The 16,752-nt window shown below is 50.1% G+C and overlaps 1 protein-coding gene and 1 long non-coding RNA gene across 3 annotated transcripts; one reads left to right on the forward strand and one right to left on the reverse strand.

Moving 5' to 3' along the window:
* Positions 1 to 2,337: 2,337 nt before the first annotated feature.
* On the forward strand, positions 2,338 to 11,340 carry HOXD3 (homeobox D3). Of its 2 annotated transcripts, XM_003815538.6 has the most exons (3): positions 2,338 to 2,430; positions 7,281 to 7,905; positions 9,755 to 11,340. In XM_003815538.6, exons 2-3 carry the CDS (start codon positions 7,365 to 7,367, stop codon positions 10,510 to 10,512), a joined length of 1,299 nt encoding a protein of 432 aa, XP_003815586.1. In that variant the 5' UTR covers positions 2,338 to 2,430; positions 7,281 to 7,364; the 3' UTR covers positions 10,513 to 11,340. The 2 variants fall into 2 exon arrangements, with proteins under 2 accessions (XP_003815586.1, XP_063451285.1); XM_063595215.1 differs by lacking the exon at positions 2,338 to 2,430 and having other exon boundaries at positions 2,434 to 7,905.
* A 93-nt stretch (positions 11,341 to 11,433) lies between these two features.
* Positions 11,434 to 16,752, reverse strand: LOC100990616 (uncharacterized). Its single transcript, XR_008624546.2, has 3 exons — positions 15,955 to 16,752; positions 15,576 to 15,738; positions 11,434 to 14,935 (listed from the first exon to the last, which is right to left on the reverse strand). It is a non-coding gene; the product is annotated as an uncharacterized LOC100990616 (long non-coding RNA).

A 16,752-nucleotide genomic window follows, 5' to 3' on the forward strand; every position in this document is an offset into this window, starting at 1 on the left:
TCCTCCACATTTCCCTTTACCAATCCAGGCTTTTGATTGCCGTAGTGGCAGAGAAAAGGTTTAGTGTTTCTAGGTCCTTCTCCCCAAAGAACCCTGAATGAAAGCTAAATCATATATTGGTTCACGAATCCCATCTCTCCTTTTGTTTACTTGCTCCCTGTGGCTACTGGCTGGGAGAGGAGAAGACAACCCATCCCGGGTCTTTCCGTGCCAGGGATGGAGTGAGCAGCTCCATGAGCTCCAGTGAGTGGTTCCATGCTCGTGGTAATGCCACTGGGCCAGACCCAACCGGACCTTTATGGGGAAGGAACCTCAAAAGCAAGGAGCATTCCCTTAGCTTAGGTTGGGACAGGCCCTAGCAGGAGAGGAACCGACTTCCAGGGGCTTCGCCATCATAAGAGAGCAGTAAAGTTGTTTTGTCAATCTCCTGCGCTTGGCTTCATCAGAACTTCAAGTCGCTGGACATTTTTCTTTGCTAGCTGCCTTGAAGCTGCGCGCCTGCCAGCTTAGTCAGCTGAATCCAATTACCGCGAGTAGCATTTCATTTGGCCCCATGGAGCATTCACTTATAACTTCCCCCGAAAATTTCAATAATCCCTACCAAGGCTCCACGCTGGCCCTATCCTAAAGAGTTTTCCTAGGGTGCTGCTGAGGGATGAGGTGTAGGGTTGGGGCTGCCTGGACTCAGCTCTTCCTTGACAGCTCACGGACGCAGGTCCTTCCTGCTCTTCCCGTTTTTGGCTCCAGAAAGAGCACCAGTGCTGGTGGTCCAAAGCCAGCCCGGTTAAGGCTGAGAATCTGGGCAAACAAGGGGCCAAAGTTGGACCCACGTGGGATGGTGGGTGGGCAGGGTAGGGAGCGTGGGAGAAGGTGCTGAAGGCTTTTCTAGTGGTCCAACTTTGGTTAACTTGGGGTCCTCTTTCCTTTCTTCTTCCCAAGCCTCTTACGCCAAGAGCTCAAAGCGCACCGCGCACCCCGGAACCCCCAGGCGCAAACTTACCCTGTTCCTCCGCGGCTGGAAAAAGAAAAATCTAGCTAGAGGCATAAGGGGGTGGCGACCCCGGGTGACCTCCCAACTTAGCTCTTCTTTTGAGGGGATGCTTCTACTTCTAAAGAACTCTTTTTTAAAAATAAATAAATAAAAAATAATCAAGAGGCGAAAGTTGACGTCCGCCCACGTGAATGTATTATATAAAGCAGCTACAGGACCAGCTGGCTTGAGAGCCCTGGTACCTCGGGCCTCCACCGCACCACCCTCAGGTCCCGGCCCAGCCAAGAGCGCTTGGGGGAGGGGGGCGGGCAAGTGGCTTTTCCCCCTGGGTCCAGGCCGGCTGGGAAGCTGAAGCCGCAGCGCGAAGTTAGGAGCCCTACCGGGCTGGGATCTCTTCGAGGCGCTTCTGTTGGGTGTTCATTAAGGGGTGAGTTATTGCGGTGCGAGCCAAAGGTCACTTCAAAGGCTTATGGCTGCGCGCTCTAGTCTTTAGAAGCGCCGGGAACGCTTTGTGTGAGGCTTTCCCGGGTGTAGTTTAGTGCTCGCAAACTACTGAGTCGACAAATTGCACAGGGCAGATGCAAGAGGGGGACTCTGTCTCTCTCCTTTCACCTGACGGGGGGTGGTCACCCGCTGAGCGGTGACAGTGGTGGGGGAGCTTGGTCTGTGGCTTTGGGTGGGGGTGGAAAGGATGTTTGTTTCTTAGGCGATTTGCAGTCTGATCCTGACCCAGAAGTGGGCAGCCCAGGGCCAAGAGTGTGGTGGATACTTACCGGAATGAATAAACTCAGGGAAAGCATCTGAGATATTTAATGTATAAATAAGGAACTAGCGCCCAGGTCCTCTTCACTGAGGCTCTGTAGAGCAGCCCCTGACCAAGATCCACCCAAGCCTATTTACCTTCCTTTCCTGGTGCCCTTTTCTGCAGCCTCCCCTGCCAAACCCCCACCTTAATTCTGCACGGTCTCTCTCTTCTGCCCCTAGGAGAGTGTTTGGCTTCCGGGATTGGGACCTGGAGGAGCATTTAGAATTTGGTGGGTGCAGGAGGAGAGCAGATTGGCTTCCCTGCACCTCTGACCCACCTGGCTAGAGGGTCTGGCGCTTCCCTCACGTCCGGGCTCTCCCCTCCCCCATCCAGCCACGGATTTTGGCGTTAAAGGGGCCCTCGCTCCCCAGGAGCCAACTGAGTCTGTTTTTTGCTGGGGAGAAGGCGTCTGGATGGTCACGGGTACCATATACAATAGTCACATTGACTATGACATCCTTCAAGTGGGAAAAGCCCTTCAACATGTAAGTGTTTGTAAGCAAGAACCGGCTGCTACTGAGAGTTTTCCATTTTGTTCCAGATTCGCCTCCACAGATATCAAAAGAAACCTGAAGAGCCTACAAAAAAAGAGATAAAGACAAAATTCAAGAAAACACACACATACATAATTGTGGTGAGTGGGCATCATTTAAATAATAATTTCCAGTACATTTCCATCTGCAACTCAAGGTGGCCATCTCAAAATTCATACATCAAGACATAGAACAAAGGGCAGCTTTGAAGTGGGTCACTTCAGTATGAACTACCACCCGTTACATGAAAACCGATCATTGGCCTTCAAATTTATGGCGCTTTAATGGGGCAAGCCCAGTGCCTTAAATACAGGGTGCATTACAGTATTGAGTTATCTGGGCTAAATAAGAGTGATTTAGAAGGCGCGTCCAGGTCTTCTTATAGAGCAAAAGAGGCTCAAGCTTAGAGATCGGGAGAACTTGGGCGGAACGTAAAGAAGTCCCCTTTCGAGCAAACCCGAAAATCAGTGGTTTCGAATCCCGAAGTAGCAAAGCCAACAGGAAAGGGAGAATCGTTGCTCGGTTCCAGTGAATTCGTGGGGATGCTCAGCAAAAGTCTTGGCCGCCAGAAAGAGATCCGTGGGCTTCTGACCCTGGTTTAGGCAAAACAGGGGGAGGCGCCGAGACCAGCTCGAGCACTAGCGGATTTTGAGAGAAACTGACCGCAACCTCCATCGCCTTCCCCCTCTCTTTCAACTTGGATGGGCTGACTCTACCCGTCGGTGATTTACGACGATTGCAGCGCTAGTCACAGCCTGGCGCCTGGTGCCCCCTCCCTTCCCAAGCCCCCTCAGCTTTTCCACTGCCACCGGCGTACAAGCAAGTGCCGAGCCGGCCTCCGCGAGTCGGACTAGCCTCCCGGCGTCCGAGGCCACCACGGGCAGCAGATTTTTGGTCCCCAGCGAGGCTGCGCGCGTTCGTCCCGCCTCCGACCGCCGAGCAGAGCTGCTAGCAGAAGCAGGCGCCGGTCACTTTATATAATCCTGCTGCTCGCAGGGTGCAAGAGCGGGAAAAGTGCGGAGTAGGGAATTCTTTTGCTGCGCTGCCTCCTACGCGGAGCCTGCTTTCCACTTCTGAAAAGTGCCGGGCCTTGGGAAGTGTTTTTCTTTTCATTCCTTACCGAAGCGTTTACTGCCGCCGTGGTCGCAGTCATAAATTTTGCTACAAACCACAATGACAGGTGCATTGATATGCACCGTGAGAGCTCCAGCTGCTTAATAACCCCGTCCCCTGGTCGCTGTGAGCGCCTTTTATTTATTTGGTATCATATTAGGTATTGATCTCTAGTAGAATTAAGTGCGGTGAGCAACTATCAGTGTTCGGCTGCTTTGGAGGCGCAGCGGTTGCGGCGGGCCGGCGGGCCCGGGGAAGCGGGCGGTGGCCGCTCAGAGAATACCTTCCTTCCGGCAGGAGACCGTTTGGCCCTGTATTCCGGGCCTGCGGTTGGGCCTCCAAGCTGAGTTGGGCAACTTCCCAGCACCGCAAGAAAGGGCGAGCCAGACCTATTTGGCACCCCTTTCCCAGGAGGAGCAGGGGATGGCGCCGGCGGAGTTTGGGGAGGCTGCCCTGGCCAGTTCCCCGGGCTAGAGGGTGGAGGAGAGGAGGAGGGAGAGGAAAGGGCAGCTGAGGACTTGGAAGAAATGAGAAGCCCTGCTCGACCAACCCTCCCCCAACACTGGCTCATCTTCACCCCAAGACATTTGGGTCTTGGAGCCCAAATGAGCAAAGGTACCAAAGGGCGAGAAAAGAAAGGCTTTAAAAAAAGGGTGAGGGGGTGATCGAAAAGATGAGCCACTGAACAGTTGACCATTGTCCAAGTGATTTATGACCCGTTCCTGCTTTTTAGGTTCAAGCAGAGTTCACAAGGAGTAGGGATTTCTGAAAAGAAATAAGCCTTTTTACCAGTTTTGTAACTATATTCTCAGGTTTTGTTTTAAGAGGGATCACTTTTGGGAAGCTGCATTTTTGGGGGACTGCAAAGCCATTTCCAGTAAGGACAGCACCATCACTGGCTCTTGCTTTTGGGAAAATGGACATTAAGGTAGTGGATTGTCATTGAGTGGGAAATTTCTTGAGACAATGTAAACAGGAAAACAGACTCTGGTTTTTCAGGAAGATGCCCAATATTTGTACTTTTGAGGTCTGTACACAGAACTTTTTCTAGGAATATGCCATAGGAGCAAATATATATATAAAGCCATCTGTCCCAGAACTGGTCAGTTCCTAAGTAAGCTATTTTAACGTGACTGGTTCACCTATCTAGATCAACTTTGTCAACTTGGGAGGCAGGAGGGTGGATGTTTTGCTTCCACAGTTGTAAATGGAATGACAGAGCAGCAGCAAGTTCTGGTAGTCTGAGTGAACGATGTGACCATTAGGCCTCCAGAGGGTTAAGACTGAAAGCAGGATACCAGAAAAGCCTGAAACATAACCAAATCCAGAGTGCCTCTTTCTTCAGCAGGGGGCAAACATATGTAAGTATTAGTCACAGAATGAAGACTTAGCTGTCCATTTGATATCCAGTAACTTTTAACAGAGAATGATATATAAAATTAATCAAAAGAAAAATTAAGTCCAGCTTTGTTAAGTAGATATCCTACCTACCTACATTTAAGAACAATAATGGAAACAATTTCTACAACATAGTATCTTGGTATTAAGGGCCTGTTCCTCATCAAGACAAATGGCATACTCACTTATATTCTAAAACAAAACAAAACAAAAAGGGCAACAACACTACCTACCAAAGACTAATTAGAAGAATTTTAAAATTTGGGTTAGGCTGTTTGGTGCAGGTGGAGAGAAAACTAGTGAATCATTTTGGTACCTGTGGTCAAATCCATTAGGCCACATAAGCTGTCTAGATGATGTGGTACATCACGATGACCAGGATGGAAGCCAGGGAGAGTTTCTAGGAAGGAAAGTTGCCTGAAAGACAGATCAAGAATTGAGACCAGGGAGCTGACCTATGAGTTTTCTTTATCAAACAGACAAAGTGATTGAATGGTATTAGTTATACTTTAACTCTTTAGGAGCCTTTCAGAAGAAGTAGGGAGGCAGGGAGAGAAGGGAAACCCCCATAAAGAAGGGAATACAAAAGGGGTAGGATTTTTCTTAGCTTTTTTTTCTTCTTCTAATTCTGGGTCCATTCATCATGTCATGAAAGGTTCTCTCATTGGTTGTGGTTTGGGTGGGAGGTAGGGTAGAATAGATTATCCAGAGCAGATATCAATAATATCTATTTATACAATAGATCCAAGGCAAAAATAATAAAGTTATAAAGCATTCTCCATTCACCCATGTTCCATGCCTTTCAAATTCTAGATCTCTTTGCCCATTTCCAGTGGTATCTGTTTAAAAGTAGGGGAGGTCAAAAGTAAAAGGTCTAGAAAAATGTAAATGAAGGAGAAGAAACATTTTCTAGCCTCAAAATGAGTCTGGAAGTCTGCAAGTCCTCCTGTTGGCGTTTATCCCCTAGTTTTCTACATTGTAGATTTTACACTGCTGATTCATAGAGCTTACTCAGCTGATTTTCACCCTGTCGTCGCTAAGTGGACTATCTGGACTTTCATGCAAGATGCTGTGATTTTGAAACCAGGTGGGGGGAGACCCTTTTTTTTTTTTAAGTTCTGGCTGTTCTGAGCATGTTATAGGACTTTCATTTCCCATCAAAACCTTGTGCTGACCCAATGATTGATTGATCCACTTATTAATTCACCTATTCAACAAGCATTTATTGCACTAACTACATGCAGGGCACTGTGCTGGATGTTAGGAACAGTAGACAAATGACACAGCCCCTGCCTGCAAGGAGCTTACAGTTTAGTGGGCGAATCAGCCAACAAAATGTCTGAGGCTATAAGTACTTTTCCACACAGAAGAAAGGCTAAATGGACAATCTTGAAGAAAGTAAATTGTATCTGGAGGTAGAGGGAAGCCCTTTCCCTCAGCTACAGTTGAGCTAAAAAGAAGGAAACTCTTCTTACATTTAGGAAAAATTCCTTCTGATTCTTCCAGAGGTTCAAATAAGTTGAACTTCATAAAATCTGCCAGGCGCAGTGGCTCATGCCTGTAATTCCAGCACTTTGGGAGGCCAAGACAGGAGGATCACAAGAGCCCAGGAACTCAAGACCAGCCTGGGCAACATTGTAAGACCCTGTCTCTACAAAAAACAAAACAAAACAAAAAAAAAAAAACTAAGAGCTGGCGCAGTGGCTCACACCTGTAATCCCAGCACTTAGGGAGGCCCAGGCAGGTTGATCACCTGAGGTCAGGAGTTCAAGACCAACCTGACCAACATGGTGAAACCCTGTCTCTACTAAAAATATAAAAAATTAGCCAGGTGTGGTGGCAGGTGCCTGTAATCCCAGCTACTCAGGAGGCTGAGGCAGGAGAATTGCTTGAACCCAGAGGCATAGGTTGCAGTAAGCTGAGATCATGACACTGCACTCCAGCCTTGGCAACAGGAGCGAAATTCCATCTAAAACAAAACAAAACAAAACAAAACACTAAGACATGTAGCCAGGCATGGTGGGCACCTGTAGCTACTGCAGAGTAGCTGGGACTCTGAAATACTCTGAAATAGCTATTAATACTGCAGAATAGCTGGGACTCTGAAATACTCTGAAATAGCTATTAATACTGCAGAATAGCTGGGACTTTGAAATACTCTGAAATAGCTATTAATACCAGGCTAAAGTGGGAGGATCGCTTGAGCCCAGTAAATTGAGGCTGCAGTGAGCCATGTTCATGCCACTGCACTCCAGCCTGGGCAACAAGCAAGACACTGTATTAATAAATAAATAGATAAGTAAATAAACTCAGATCCAGCACCTTGCCCATCTCCCCACCGTGAAGTGGGTAGGAAGCAGAGAGCATGGGCTAGTCCTTCTATATTGACTGGTCTTGCCAATGACACTCCCTCTGGGGCCTCTTGCTTTTCTTCTGACAGGTCACCTGGAGCCTGGGGGCTGGCCCAGCTCTCTCAGGATTCAGCAGACATTGGAGGTGGCAGTGAAGGATACAGTGGTAGTCAATGTTATTTGAGCAGGGTCAGCAGGCCCTGAAGCTTCCTGAGTGCACAATGCAGAAGGCTGCTTACTATGAAAACCCAGGACTGTTTGGAGGCTATGGCTACAGCAAAACTACTGACACTTACGGCTACAGCACCCCCCACCAGCCCTACCCACCCCCTGCTGCTGCCAGCTCCCTGGACACTGACTATCCAGGTTCTGCCTGCTCCATCCAGAGCTCTGCCCCTCTGAGAGCCCCAGCCCACAAAGGAGCTGAACTCAATGGCAGCTGCATGCGGCCTGGCACTGGGAACAGCCAGGGTGGGGGTGGTGGCAGCCAGCCTCCTGGTCTGAACTCAGAGCAGCAGCCACCACAACCCCCTCCTCCACCACCGACCCTGCCCCCATCTTCACCCACCAATCCTGGAGGTGGAGTGCCTGCCAAGAAGCCCAAAGGTGGGCCCAATGCTTCTAGCTCCTCAGCCACCATCAGCAAGCAGATCTTCCCCTGGATGAAAGAGTCTCGACAGAACTCCAAGCAGAAGAACAGCTGTGCCACTGCAGGTAGCTCCCTGAGGTGGCCTACCGCCAGACCAAGCCCCCTCCAGATTGACCCAAGGAAGCCTAGTCAGGGCTAGAAATGCAACCTTGGAGGTCATATGTCTAAACTCCTACTCACGTCAAAATGTTCTTTTTTTTAGTGTTCCTGATTGGGGTCATGACCTTGCAGTGACAGGGTGCTCCCTTCCATTCCAGGCTGCTGTTGCTGTTGCTGGACAGGTCTTATAGCTATTAATAGAGAGTGCTTCCTTATATGGGCATATCTGTTTTCCTGGGCTGCTAATTATAACTCCGTTCCCTCTTCCACCCAACAGCTCTTCAAGATTTGAAGATAGGTATTACAATCCCCAAGCCTAGGTGGTTATATAGCCCATATCACACAAATCTCATTCCCTTAAACTCATAAAAACTAAAGTCTTAGAAAGTACCATACTAAGTACTTTCTAAGCATTATCTAATTTAATTTTTCAAAGAACCTTTTGAGGTAGGTATATGATAACATCCCCATTTTACAGATAAAACTGTTAGAGAGGATAGGCAACTTGCCCAAGATCATGAAACTGCAAAGTGGTGGATTTGAATCCAGTCAGTCTGGCTTTAGGGGCTGCTAAGCATAACCATGAGTCTCTATTTGGCCCACCTCAGCCCAATTCTCCCACTCCAGCAAATCCATAATGGGGAGGTGCCTGTCCTAGTAGGAGAGGATATTCTGGGAGACAGTAACAGCCTTGGATTTCTCTAACTGGAAGGGGAGCCCCTCCAGTTGGGGCCTTCTCTAGGTCCACCCAGGGCATGTAGAAGATAGGCATGGCCAGGAACTCTGAGGGCTGTTCCTTCTCTCTGCTTAGACTGCTTGGTTCCTGAAATTTTCTGACCTTGTGGTATCTGATGTGGTTTATCTTCAGGTAGATGAACTTGCTTCCAGGTCCAGGGCAAGTTTGGGGCCTGGGGTGTGGCTTGCTATCAGGGATCTGGTTTGCCTGATGTTTTCTGGGGCTGCTGCTCCTAGGGGGAGGGTACTATCCTGCCTGCAACCTCCTTTTCCTGCCCCTCCTTCCTCAGTTGCAGGCTCAGGCCCTCCCTCCCAGGAGAAATCCATTTGTCTTCCCTGGCAGGGAGTGGACAAGCAGCTGAGAGGTGGCAGGGTAGTAAAAGCCAGTGTTGAGGCTGCTGCTCCTAGCACTGTGAATACTCAAAATGCTTCCAGCCTGGCCTTGGACTCCCTAAAATACCCAGGCAGTGTTTTGTTTGTTTGTTTGGTTTTTTTTTATTTTTTATTTTTTGGTTTGTCACCTCCCTGGCTTTGAGTGCAGTTGGGCTGCAGTGGGGCGCCAAGATCTCCATCCCCATACTTTGCTGGGGGTTGGTGGGGGGCTTTGCCCAGGGGCCAGCTCCTAAGCAAGGCAGGCTGGAGCTATTTCCTCTTCCTTTCCTTCCCCATACCCCACCCCTGGCAGCAGAGGCTGGGAGGAGTGTTCAAAGGAGTCTGGCCCTTCTTTGACAGAGGGAGGCCTTACCAGCTGCTCCTGGTCTCTCATTAAACTCTTTCATGGCCTTTGGGTGGGTATGGGATGATGGACTAGGCTGCAGGGGAGAGGGTGGGCAGAGTGAACTGGATCTCAGAAGGCTGATGGAGGTTTCAGGTGCGACTGATAGGTAGGCCTAGTAGGGGGTTGGTAGGTAGGTGAATTCCCCCTTGGAATCATACGTCTCAAACGGCCCTTCCCCTCCCCAGCCAGGATTGGAGGTGGGGGGAGGGAGGAGGAAAAGAGAACCAGGGAAGCACCCCTCTCCAGTCCTGAGGGTCCCCACCCACTCGCTCAGCGCCCTCCCTCTCTCCCTCCCTGCCCAGGAGAGAGCTGCGAGGACAAGAGCCCGCCAGGCCCAGCATCCAAGCGGGTACGCACGGCATACACGAGCGCGCAGCTGGTGGAATTGGAAAAGGAATTCCACTTCAACCGCTACTTGTGCCGGCCGCGCCGCGTGGAGATGGCCAACCTGCTGAATCTCACGGAACGCCAGATCAAGATCTGGTTCCAGAACCGGCGCATGAAGTACAAGAAGGACCAGAAGGCCAAGGGCATCCTGCACTCGCCGGCTGGCCAGTCCCCTGAGCGCAGCCCACCACTCGGCGGCGCCGCTGGCCACGTGGCCTACTCCGGCCAGCTGCCGCCAGTGCCCGGCCTGGCCTACGACGCGCCCTCGCCGCCTGCTTTCGCCAAATCACAGCCCAATATGTACGGCCTGGCCGCCTACACGGCGCCACTCAGCAGCTGCCTGCCACAACAGAAGCGCTACGCAGCGCCGGAGTTCGAGCCCCATCCCATGGCGAGCAACGGCGGCGGCTTCGCCAGCGCCAACCTGCAGGGCAGCCCGGTGTACGTGGGCGGCAACTTCGTCGAGTCCATGGCGCCCGCGTCCGGGCCTGTCTTCAACCTGGGCCACCTCTCGCACCCGTCGTCGGCCAGCGTGGACTACAGTTGCGCCGCGCAGATTCCAGGCAACCACCACCATGGACCTTGCGACCCTCATCCCACCTACACAGATCTCTCGGCCCACCACTCGTCTCAGGGACGACTGCCGGAGGCTCCCAAACTGACGCATCTGTAGCGGCCGCCGCCAGCCCGAACTCGAGGCAAAATTACCTCTCTTGCTGTAGTGGTGGGGTAGAGGGTGGGGCCCGCGGGGCAGTTCGGGAACCCCCTTCCCCGCTCTTGCCCTGCCGCCGCCTCCCGGGTCTCAGGCCTCCAGCGGCGGAGGCGCAGGCGACCGGGCCTCCCCTCCATGGGCGTCTTCCTTTGGGTGACTCGCCATAAATCAGCCGCAAGGATCCTTCCCTATAAATTTGACAGTGCCACATACTGCGGACCAAGGGACTCCAATCTGGTAATGGTGTCCCAAAGGTAAGTCTGAGACCCATCGGCGGCGCGCCCTGCAGAGGGACCAGAGCTTGGAGAGTCTTGGGCCTGGCCCGCGTCTAGCTTAGTTTCAGAGACCTTAATTTATATTCTCCTTCCTGTGCCGTAAGGATTGCATCGGACTAAACTATCTGTATTTATTATTTGAAGCGAGTCATTTCGTTTCCCTGATTATTTATCCTTGTCTGAATGTATTTATGTGTATATTTGTAGATTTATCCAGCCGAGCTTAGGAATTCGCTTCCAGGCCGTGGGGGCCACATTTCACCTCCTTAGTCCCCCTGGTCTGAACTAGTTGAGAGAGTAGTTTTGAACAGTCGTAACCGTGGCTGGTGTTTGTAGTTGACATAAAGGATTAAGACCGCAAATTGTCCTTCATGGGTAGAGTCAGGAAGCCCGGTGGCGTGGCACAACACACTTTGGTCATTTCTCAAAAACCACAGTCCTCACCACAGTTTATTGATTTCAAATTGTCTGGTACTATTGGAACAAATATTTAGAATAAAAAAATTTCCCAGTCGGAAGTGTATCTGTGTTAATCATGCACACTTGCAAGCAGATCACTATGCCTTTATCTCGCACAATCCCCATGGAAGGCCCCGAAACAGACTGACACTTTGAAAAAAATATTTTATTTATTTGGAGTCTAGTGCATAAATTGGTTCTGGGGATACTTGATTACTTTCCAGCTATTGAAATTAGGGGAGGGGGAAATGAGGATGCAAACCTAAGAAGGTTCTGGGCAGGATGATTTGGGCAGGGCTTTTTGAAAGCAGCGCCTGCTTTGCTGTTTTTACTGCCTTCTTTGTAGACACAATCGACTTTTACACTGGGGAGACCAGAGCTCACTTTTCTGCATTAAGTAACAAAATAAACTTTGAAAGAAAACTGACAATCAAAGAAAAAACACAAGAGAAGTTGTAAGAAGAATTGAGCTATGAAAAAGCTAAGGTGTAGAAAAAGAAACCATCATTTGGAGACGCGCACCTAAGCTTTTTCTCTAGGAAATGCTGTCATGAATTCTTCCTTTGTAGTGATCATTAGTTCATTTCTAAAGAAAACAAACATTCCCCAAGATGTAAAGTAATAAAAGTTTCATTAATGAAACATAACAAGTATAAACACCTTGTTTACTCCTGTTTCTTATACAAAATGGGCAAAAATGTCTTCAAGGATTTGTAACCATTTTGTAAATATTAATGTGGCTTCTGCTAGGGGTGGACAACTTCCCGGCTTCTATGGGAGGGGCCACTTAGAAAACGCCTTCAGATAAGGTTCAATTCTTTTGTATTTCAGCAAAGTCAGCCCACGCATCTCTATTTGGTTTGACAAATAATGCAACTCCTACTACATCCCCGATGACACGAAGTGAAATTCCTATTGTGTGGAAATAATTTAACTTCTAATCTTCTGGTGGAACAACAATCGTTTCTATTTGGATGTTTGTATTTCACTAAGTAATGATGGCTCAAAATAATATTTAGTTTCCTTGTTCCTTTGTGCTGTTTTTAAAATGGCATGTTAGATTTGGGGGTGGGAGGGGATATCCTTTTGCTAAATTTCACTTTATGTGAGCAGGTTTAAAATATATATGTTGTAGAAGTGTATCAACAGAATAAATGACTTCAATCGAAGGCACATTTCACCCACTTTCAAGGCTTAACATTGTTTTCTATGAAATTTGCATCCATAGGCAGAATTTCTAATTGTCTTGTAAGAAATTATTTTTTAAGCTATTAGAGAAATCAAAGGAGAGCTCACTGCCTTGCAGGGATTACAACCACCTTTCTTAACTGGCTAAATATTAACTAGCTTAATTGTCAGGCTGCTTAGATTCAACCCGATTTTCCCTCATCTCCTCTTCCTACCATAAATAATAATAAAAATACATAATGTGTCATGGCTCCAGGCGTTTTCCAGCACAGTGTATTACTGCAGGAGTATCTGCTGAGTCTGCGGGTGTCTGCAAAGCCCCAAGTGTCATTTGCGGCTTAGGGTTTCATGGATTAGACTTTAAACGGTGTCTAGCCCGGCTGACATTAGCTTCCTCTCACACTCAGGCTCCAAGGAAGTGTGGGATCAGGGGCTCCCTCTCCAGGCAGCCACAGCTTTCCCCGACGCCCTCCTCTCGAGTGGGGTGAGGGCTTGGACCAAATCTGCCACCTTCTGTCATCTCTGGAGGTTCCCGAGACTTCTAATAGCTCGGATCTGTTCCTGCCATTGGCGTGAGACTCATCTGAGGGGCGTGGGTAGGGGTGGGCGGCGAGCCGTGGGAGGGCGCGTTTCCGCGCGGCTGCCAGTCCAGGAGAAAGTTGGGGCCCGCGGCACAGCCATTTAAAACTTCATAAATTATAAACAAGCCGCCTTGGCCTTCGCAATAAATTCCGCTCCTTTTGAGCCTGCAATTAGTGTTAGAAAGCACCCGAGTCTAAACACAACCAAACGCCCTCTGAAGGGCCCAACTGCCTGAGGTTGCAAACCTTTATTTCCCAGCGCCACCCCCTCTCCGACTGAGGTTTGCACACACAGTCGCCTCCTCCCCCGCCACCGCCGGCGGTACACACTCGGCTGGGTTCCCGCTCTGCAAGGGAAGGTCACAATAGCTGCTCTATCGGCTGCGGAGGCGCCTGCCGCCTCCCTCCCGAGTCTCAGAAGCAGAAAAACAAGAGAATGGGGGAGGGGAGGCCCCAGCAACAGCGCCCTTTGCGGGAGGCAACCTCCACCCTAGCCAGGGTCTCTCTCCCGGGACGAGTGCTCGCAGAGGGTTGCGGGGAGGGCAAAGGGAGCGCACCAAGACCACGAGGCTGCTCCAGGCCTTGCCGCAGGGCGCTGGGTTGAGGGTGCCCGGAGCAGCCTCGCCATTGTGTGTCAGGTTTTCCCACGGGATCCGTGATGGGGGAGGCCATATAAAGGGAGCTCGGATCCGGGCCTCTCCGGCACTGGTCTCTGGGAGGGTCTACCTCGTTTGCCCAAGGGGAAGAAATGGCTCTGTCTCCGGCCTTAGCCAGCTCTGCTTTTTTCCTATAGAGACCACTTTGGGGAAGGTGGGGATCAGGGAGATTGTGGGTCCTCCTGGGGTCTGAAGAAAGGGGTCAGGGCAGGATCTCAGGCCCATGGCTGAGGGGTGGCAGTCGTCTGGACATTCTAGGTGGTTCTGTCCAGGCAATCAAATATGAATTAAGGCAGGATAGCTGTGAGGCAGCCAGAATGGCCAGCTGCAAAACGGGAGGTGGGGGTGGGGAAGGAGATGCAGACAGTGAGAGCTTTCCCTGCAACCAAGAAAAACTCAGGATCCAGCTAGGAGTTGAAGTGCTGAGACCCAACTGAACTAGCCAGGAAGAATGGGGAAGTGGCAGAAGAAAGGCCTGGAGAGTAGTCCTGGTCACTGGTAAGCAGGTCAGAAAGGGCGATTAAGTACATATTCTGTCTCCTGGCTTTCAGACCTCCACCTTATCCAGGGACCTGACAGAGAAAAATCTGCCTCTGATGGAATCATTAAGTTAACCATCCATTTGTACCATTTCTTTGTACAGGCTTTCAAACGACAGAGAGGAGAGAATACAGGAGGAGAATGTTTCCCCTTGGTTCAGCCCTAAGCTCCCTATCAGAGACACATCAGCCAAATTAGTTTCTGAGGCTCACAGGCTGCTAACATTGCTGAACAAGATTTTTCGAATTTCTATGTGTTAGGAGTATTAAAAGATAGTGATTACCTATACTAGCAGCCTTTGTCCCTTTTCTCTTCCCTAGTCTGTACCAGCCCACTGGCCCTTGAGTGAAGTGCATCTTCTCAGCCTGCGGACTTGGGAGCTCAGGCTCTCCATCTGTTGAGGTTTTTCATTAGGGAGACTACAGAGGATGTGTGTGGGTGTGTGTTTGAATAACAAAGAAGTAACCCTTCATTCTAATAAAAGTGTTCCTCTGCTTGACCTGGAGGAGCCAGAAGCTTGTTTATACCTTCAGTATTCAAGGGACAGTCACAGGCCTGTTTTGACCTTTTCCTGAGAATTAGCTGAAACTTCCCTCTAAAGTCAAGTAGTGAATCTGTTATAGGTCTAAGGAAGGTCCTCTTCATCTGGGAGTTCTTGGCATTACTTTGGTCCTTCTTTCAGAAACTGAAAGAAAAGAATAGGAAGAACAGAAGTTTGTGAGTAGGCAGGAAGGGACATGGATGACCCCAGTCTTCACAGGACTATGGCCTGATCACTTCGAGGCACTGCAACTTCCCAGACAGAGTATATATGTAGGGCTTGGGTTGAGGGGCCCTGTTCCGACACTTTGGGCACAGGAAGCTGAGACTGGGCTGTCATTAGCCAAGCCCTTACCATCTTTGAGGGCTGGTTCTTAGATCTCTCTTGCAGAAGGCCTGGATAGAAAGGAGAAAGATTGGGTATATTGGGAGGCTGAGACAGGAGAATCGTTTGTACCTGGGAGGCGAGGTTGCAGTGAGCTGAGATCACACCATTGCACTCCAGCCTGGGTATCAAGAGTGAAACTCTATCTCAAAAAAAAAAAAAAAAAAAAAAGATTGGGTACATAAGTCCTCTGCACTTTCTGCACTGGTGATGCTGGAGAGGAAGGATGGTGAATGATAAGGATCATCACAGAGGATGAAATCTTAGTTCTCATTGTTCCCTTCTTTTCTACTCCAGCTACAAATGCCCTTATCTTTGGAGTCCAAGGTTGGGAACAAATGGATTTAAGTACCTGGCCTAAAGCCTATTCCTAAAAACTTCCCTCAGGTTTCACACCTACCTTGGCAAGTTGGAAAGTGCAAAGACAATATAAGGGCCCATTTTCAGGCCAGGTCCAGCATGAAACAGAGTGAACAAAATTAGTTCCACACATTAGGGAAGAGCCAAGGCAGACGAATATCCAATCATTTGCAGTAGTAGAGGCAGGTGAAGGGTCCCCAGATCTGTAAGGCAGGAGTTACTGCATGAGTCTTTCTGTCCTAGATCTTGGGCAAAATGTCCTGATTGGTTCCTATAGCTAGTCTGGATTATTTTAAGGAAAGAATACTACCTGGAGAAATCATAAAAGCTGGCTCTTAACATTAGTAAGGGCCAGAAGAATTTAAATCCTAATTTAAACCAAAATTCATGGAGAGCTCTGGTACAGGGAGTGTTTTTACCTGGGAAGCAGGGCTCAAAACCTGGCCAGGAGGGCTTGTTGGGCCAGGAATGTCCGTGGTTGGTGAGGAGGCTGGGAGAAGGCCTTTTTGATGGCTCCATTGTTCACAGCGCTGCCCTACAAATACCATATCCCTCCCCACCTCCTCTGCAAGGGTCGAGCGGAAGAGTAGGTCTGGTGAGCTGAGCTCTAGGGAGCTGGTACCATCTTCCCTCAATCCCCCTCGGTTACCCCTTGGGGCAGCAACGACGCCATCCCAGCCCCTTCCAGAGAACACACAAAGGAAGCCCCACCCGTCCTTAGACCTGATGACACGCTCGGGAGCGGGCTGACGTGGACCCCGTTTCAGGGCGCCCCGGGCCCCTGCGGGGAACAATAGCCGCCGCCTCCTGGGCGGTCTGGCGGGCGCGCTGCACAAACGTCCGCGCCGCCACGTGATGCGCGCGCTCTCCGCGCCTCAGCGAGCGGCCAGGCTGCGGGTGGGGTGGGCGGGTGCTCCTGATCCACCTGGAACACTTTTGCAAAGACAGACGGTGAGTTAATCACCCTACCGGCTGGCGGCCGCGTCCCCTCTCGCCCGCGAGGAGGACTGGAGAAGGGGCTGGGGTGGAGGATTTCTCTGTGTGTGTCTAGGGTTGGGGGCGGGAGAGGTTAGTTCTATTAAGAGTTCATCAATCACCCGGTGTGCACTTTTCGCTCGACAGCGGTTCCTCCTACTTCAGAGCAAGTCTGGGCCAGCTGGGATCCGACCAGAAACCGCAAGCGGAGGAGACGCAGGAGCGCAGGCTGAGCGCTAACT

Source organism: Pan paniscus, chromosome 13 (assembly GCF_029289425.2).
Source record: "Pan paniscus chromosome 13, NHGRI_mPanPan1-v2.0_pri, whole genome shotgun sequence".
Classification (NCBI taxonomy): domain Eukaryota; kingdom Metazoa; phylum Chordata; class Mammalia; order Primates; family Hominidae; genus Pan; species Pan paniscus.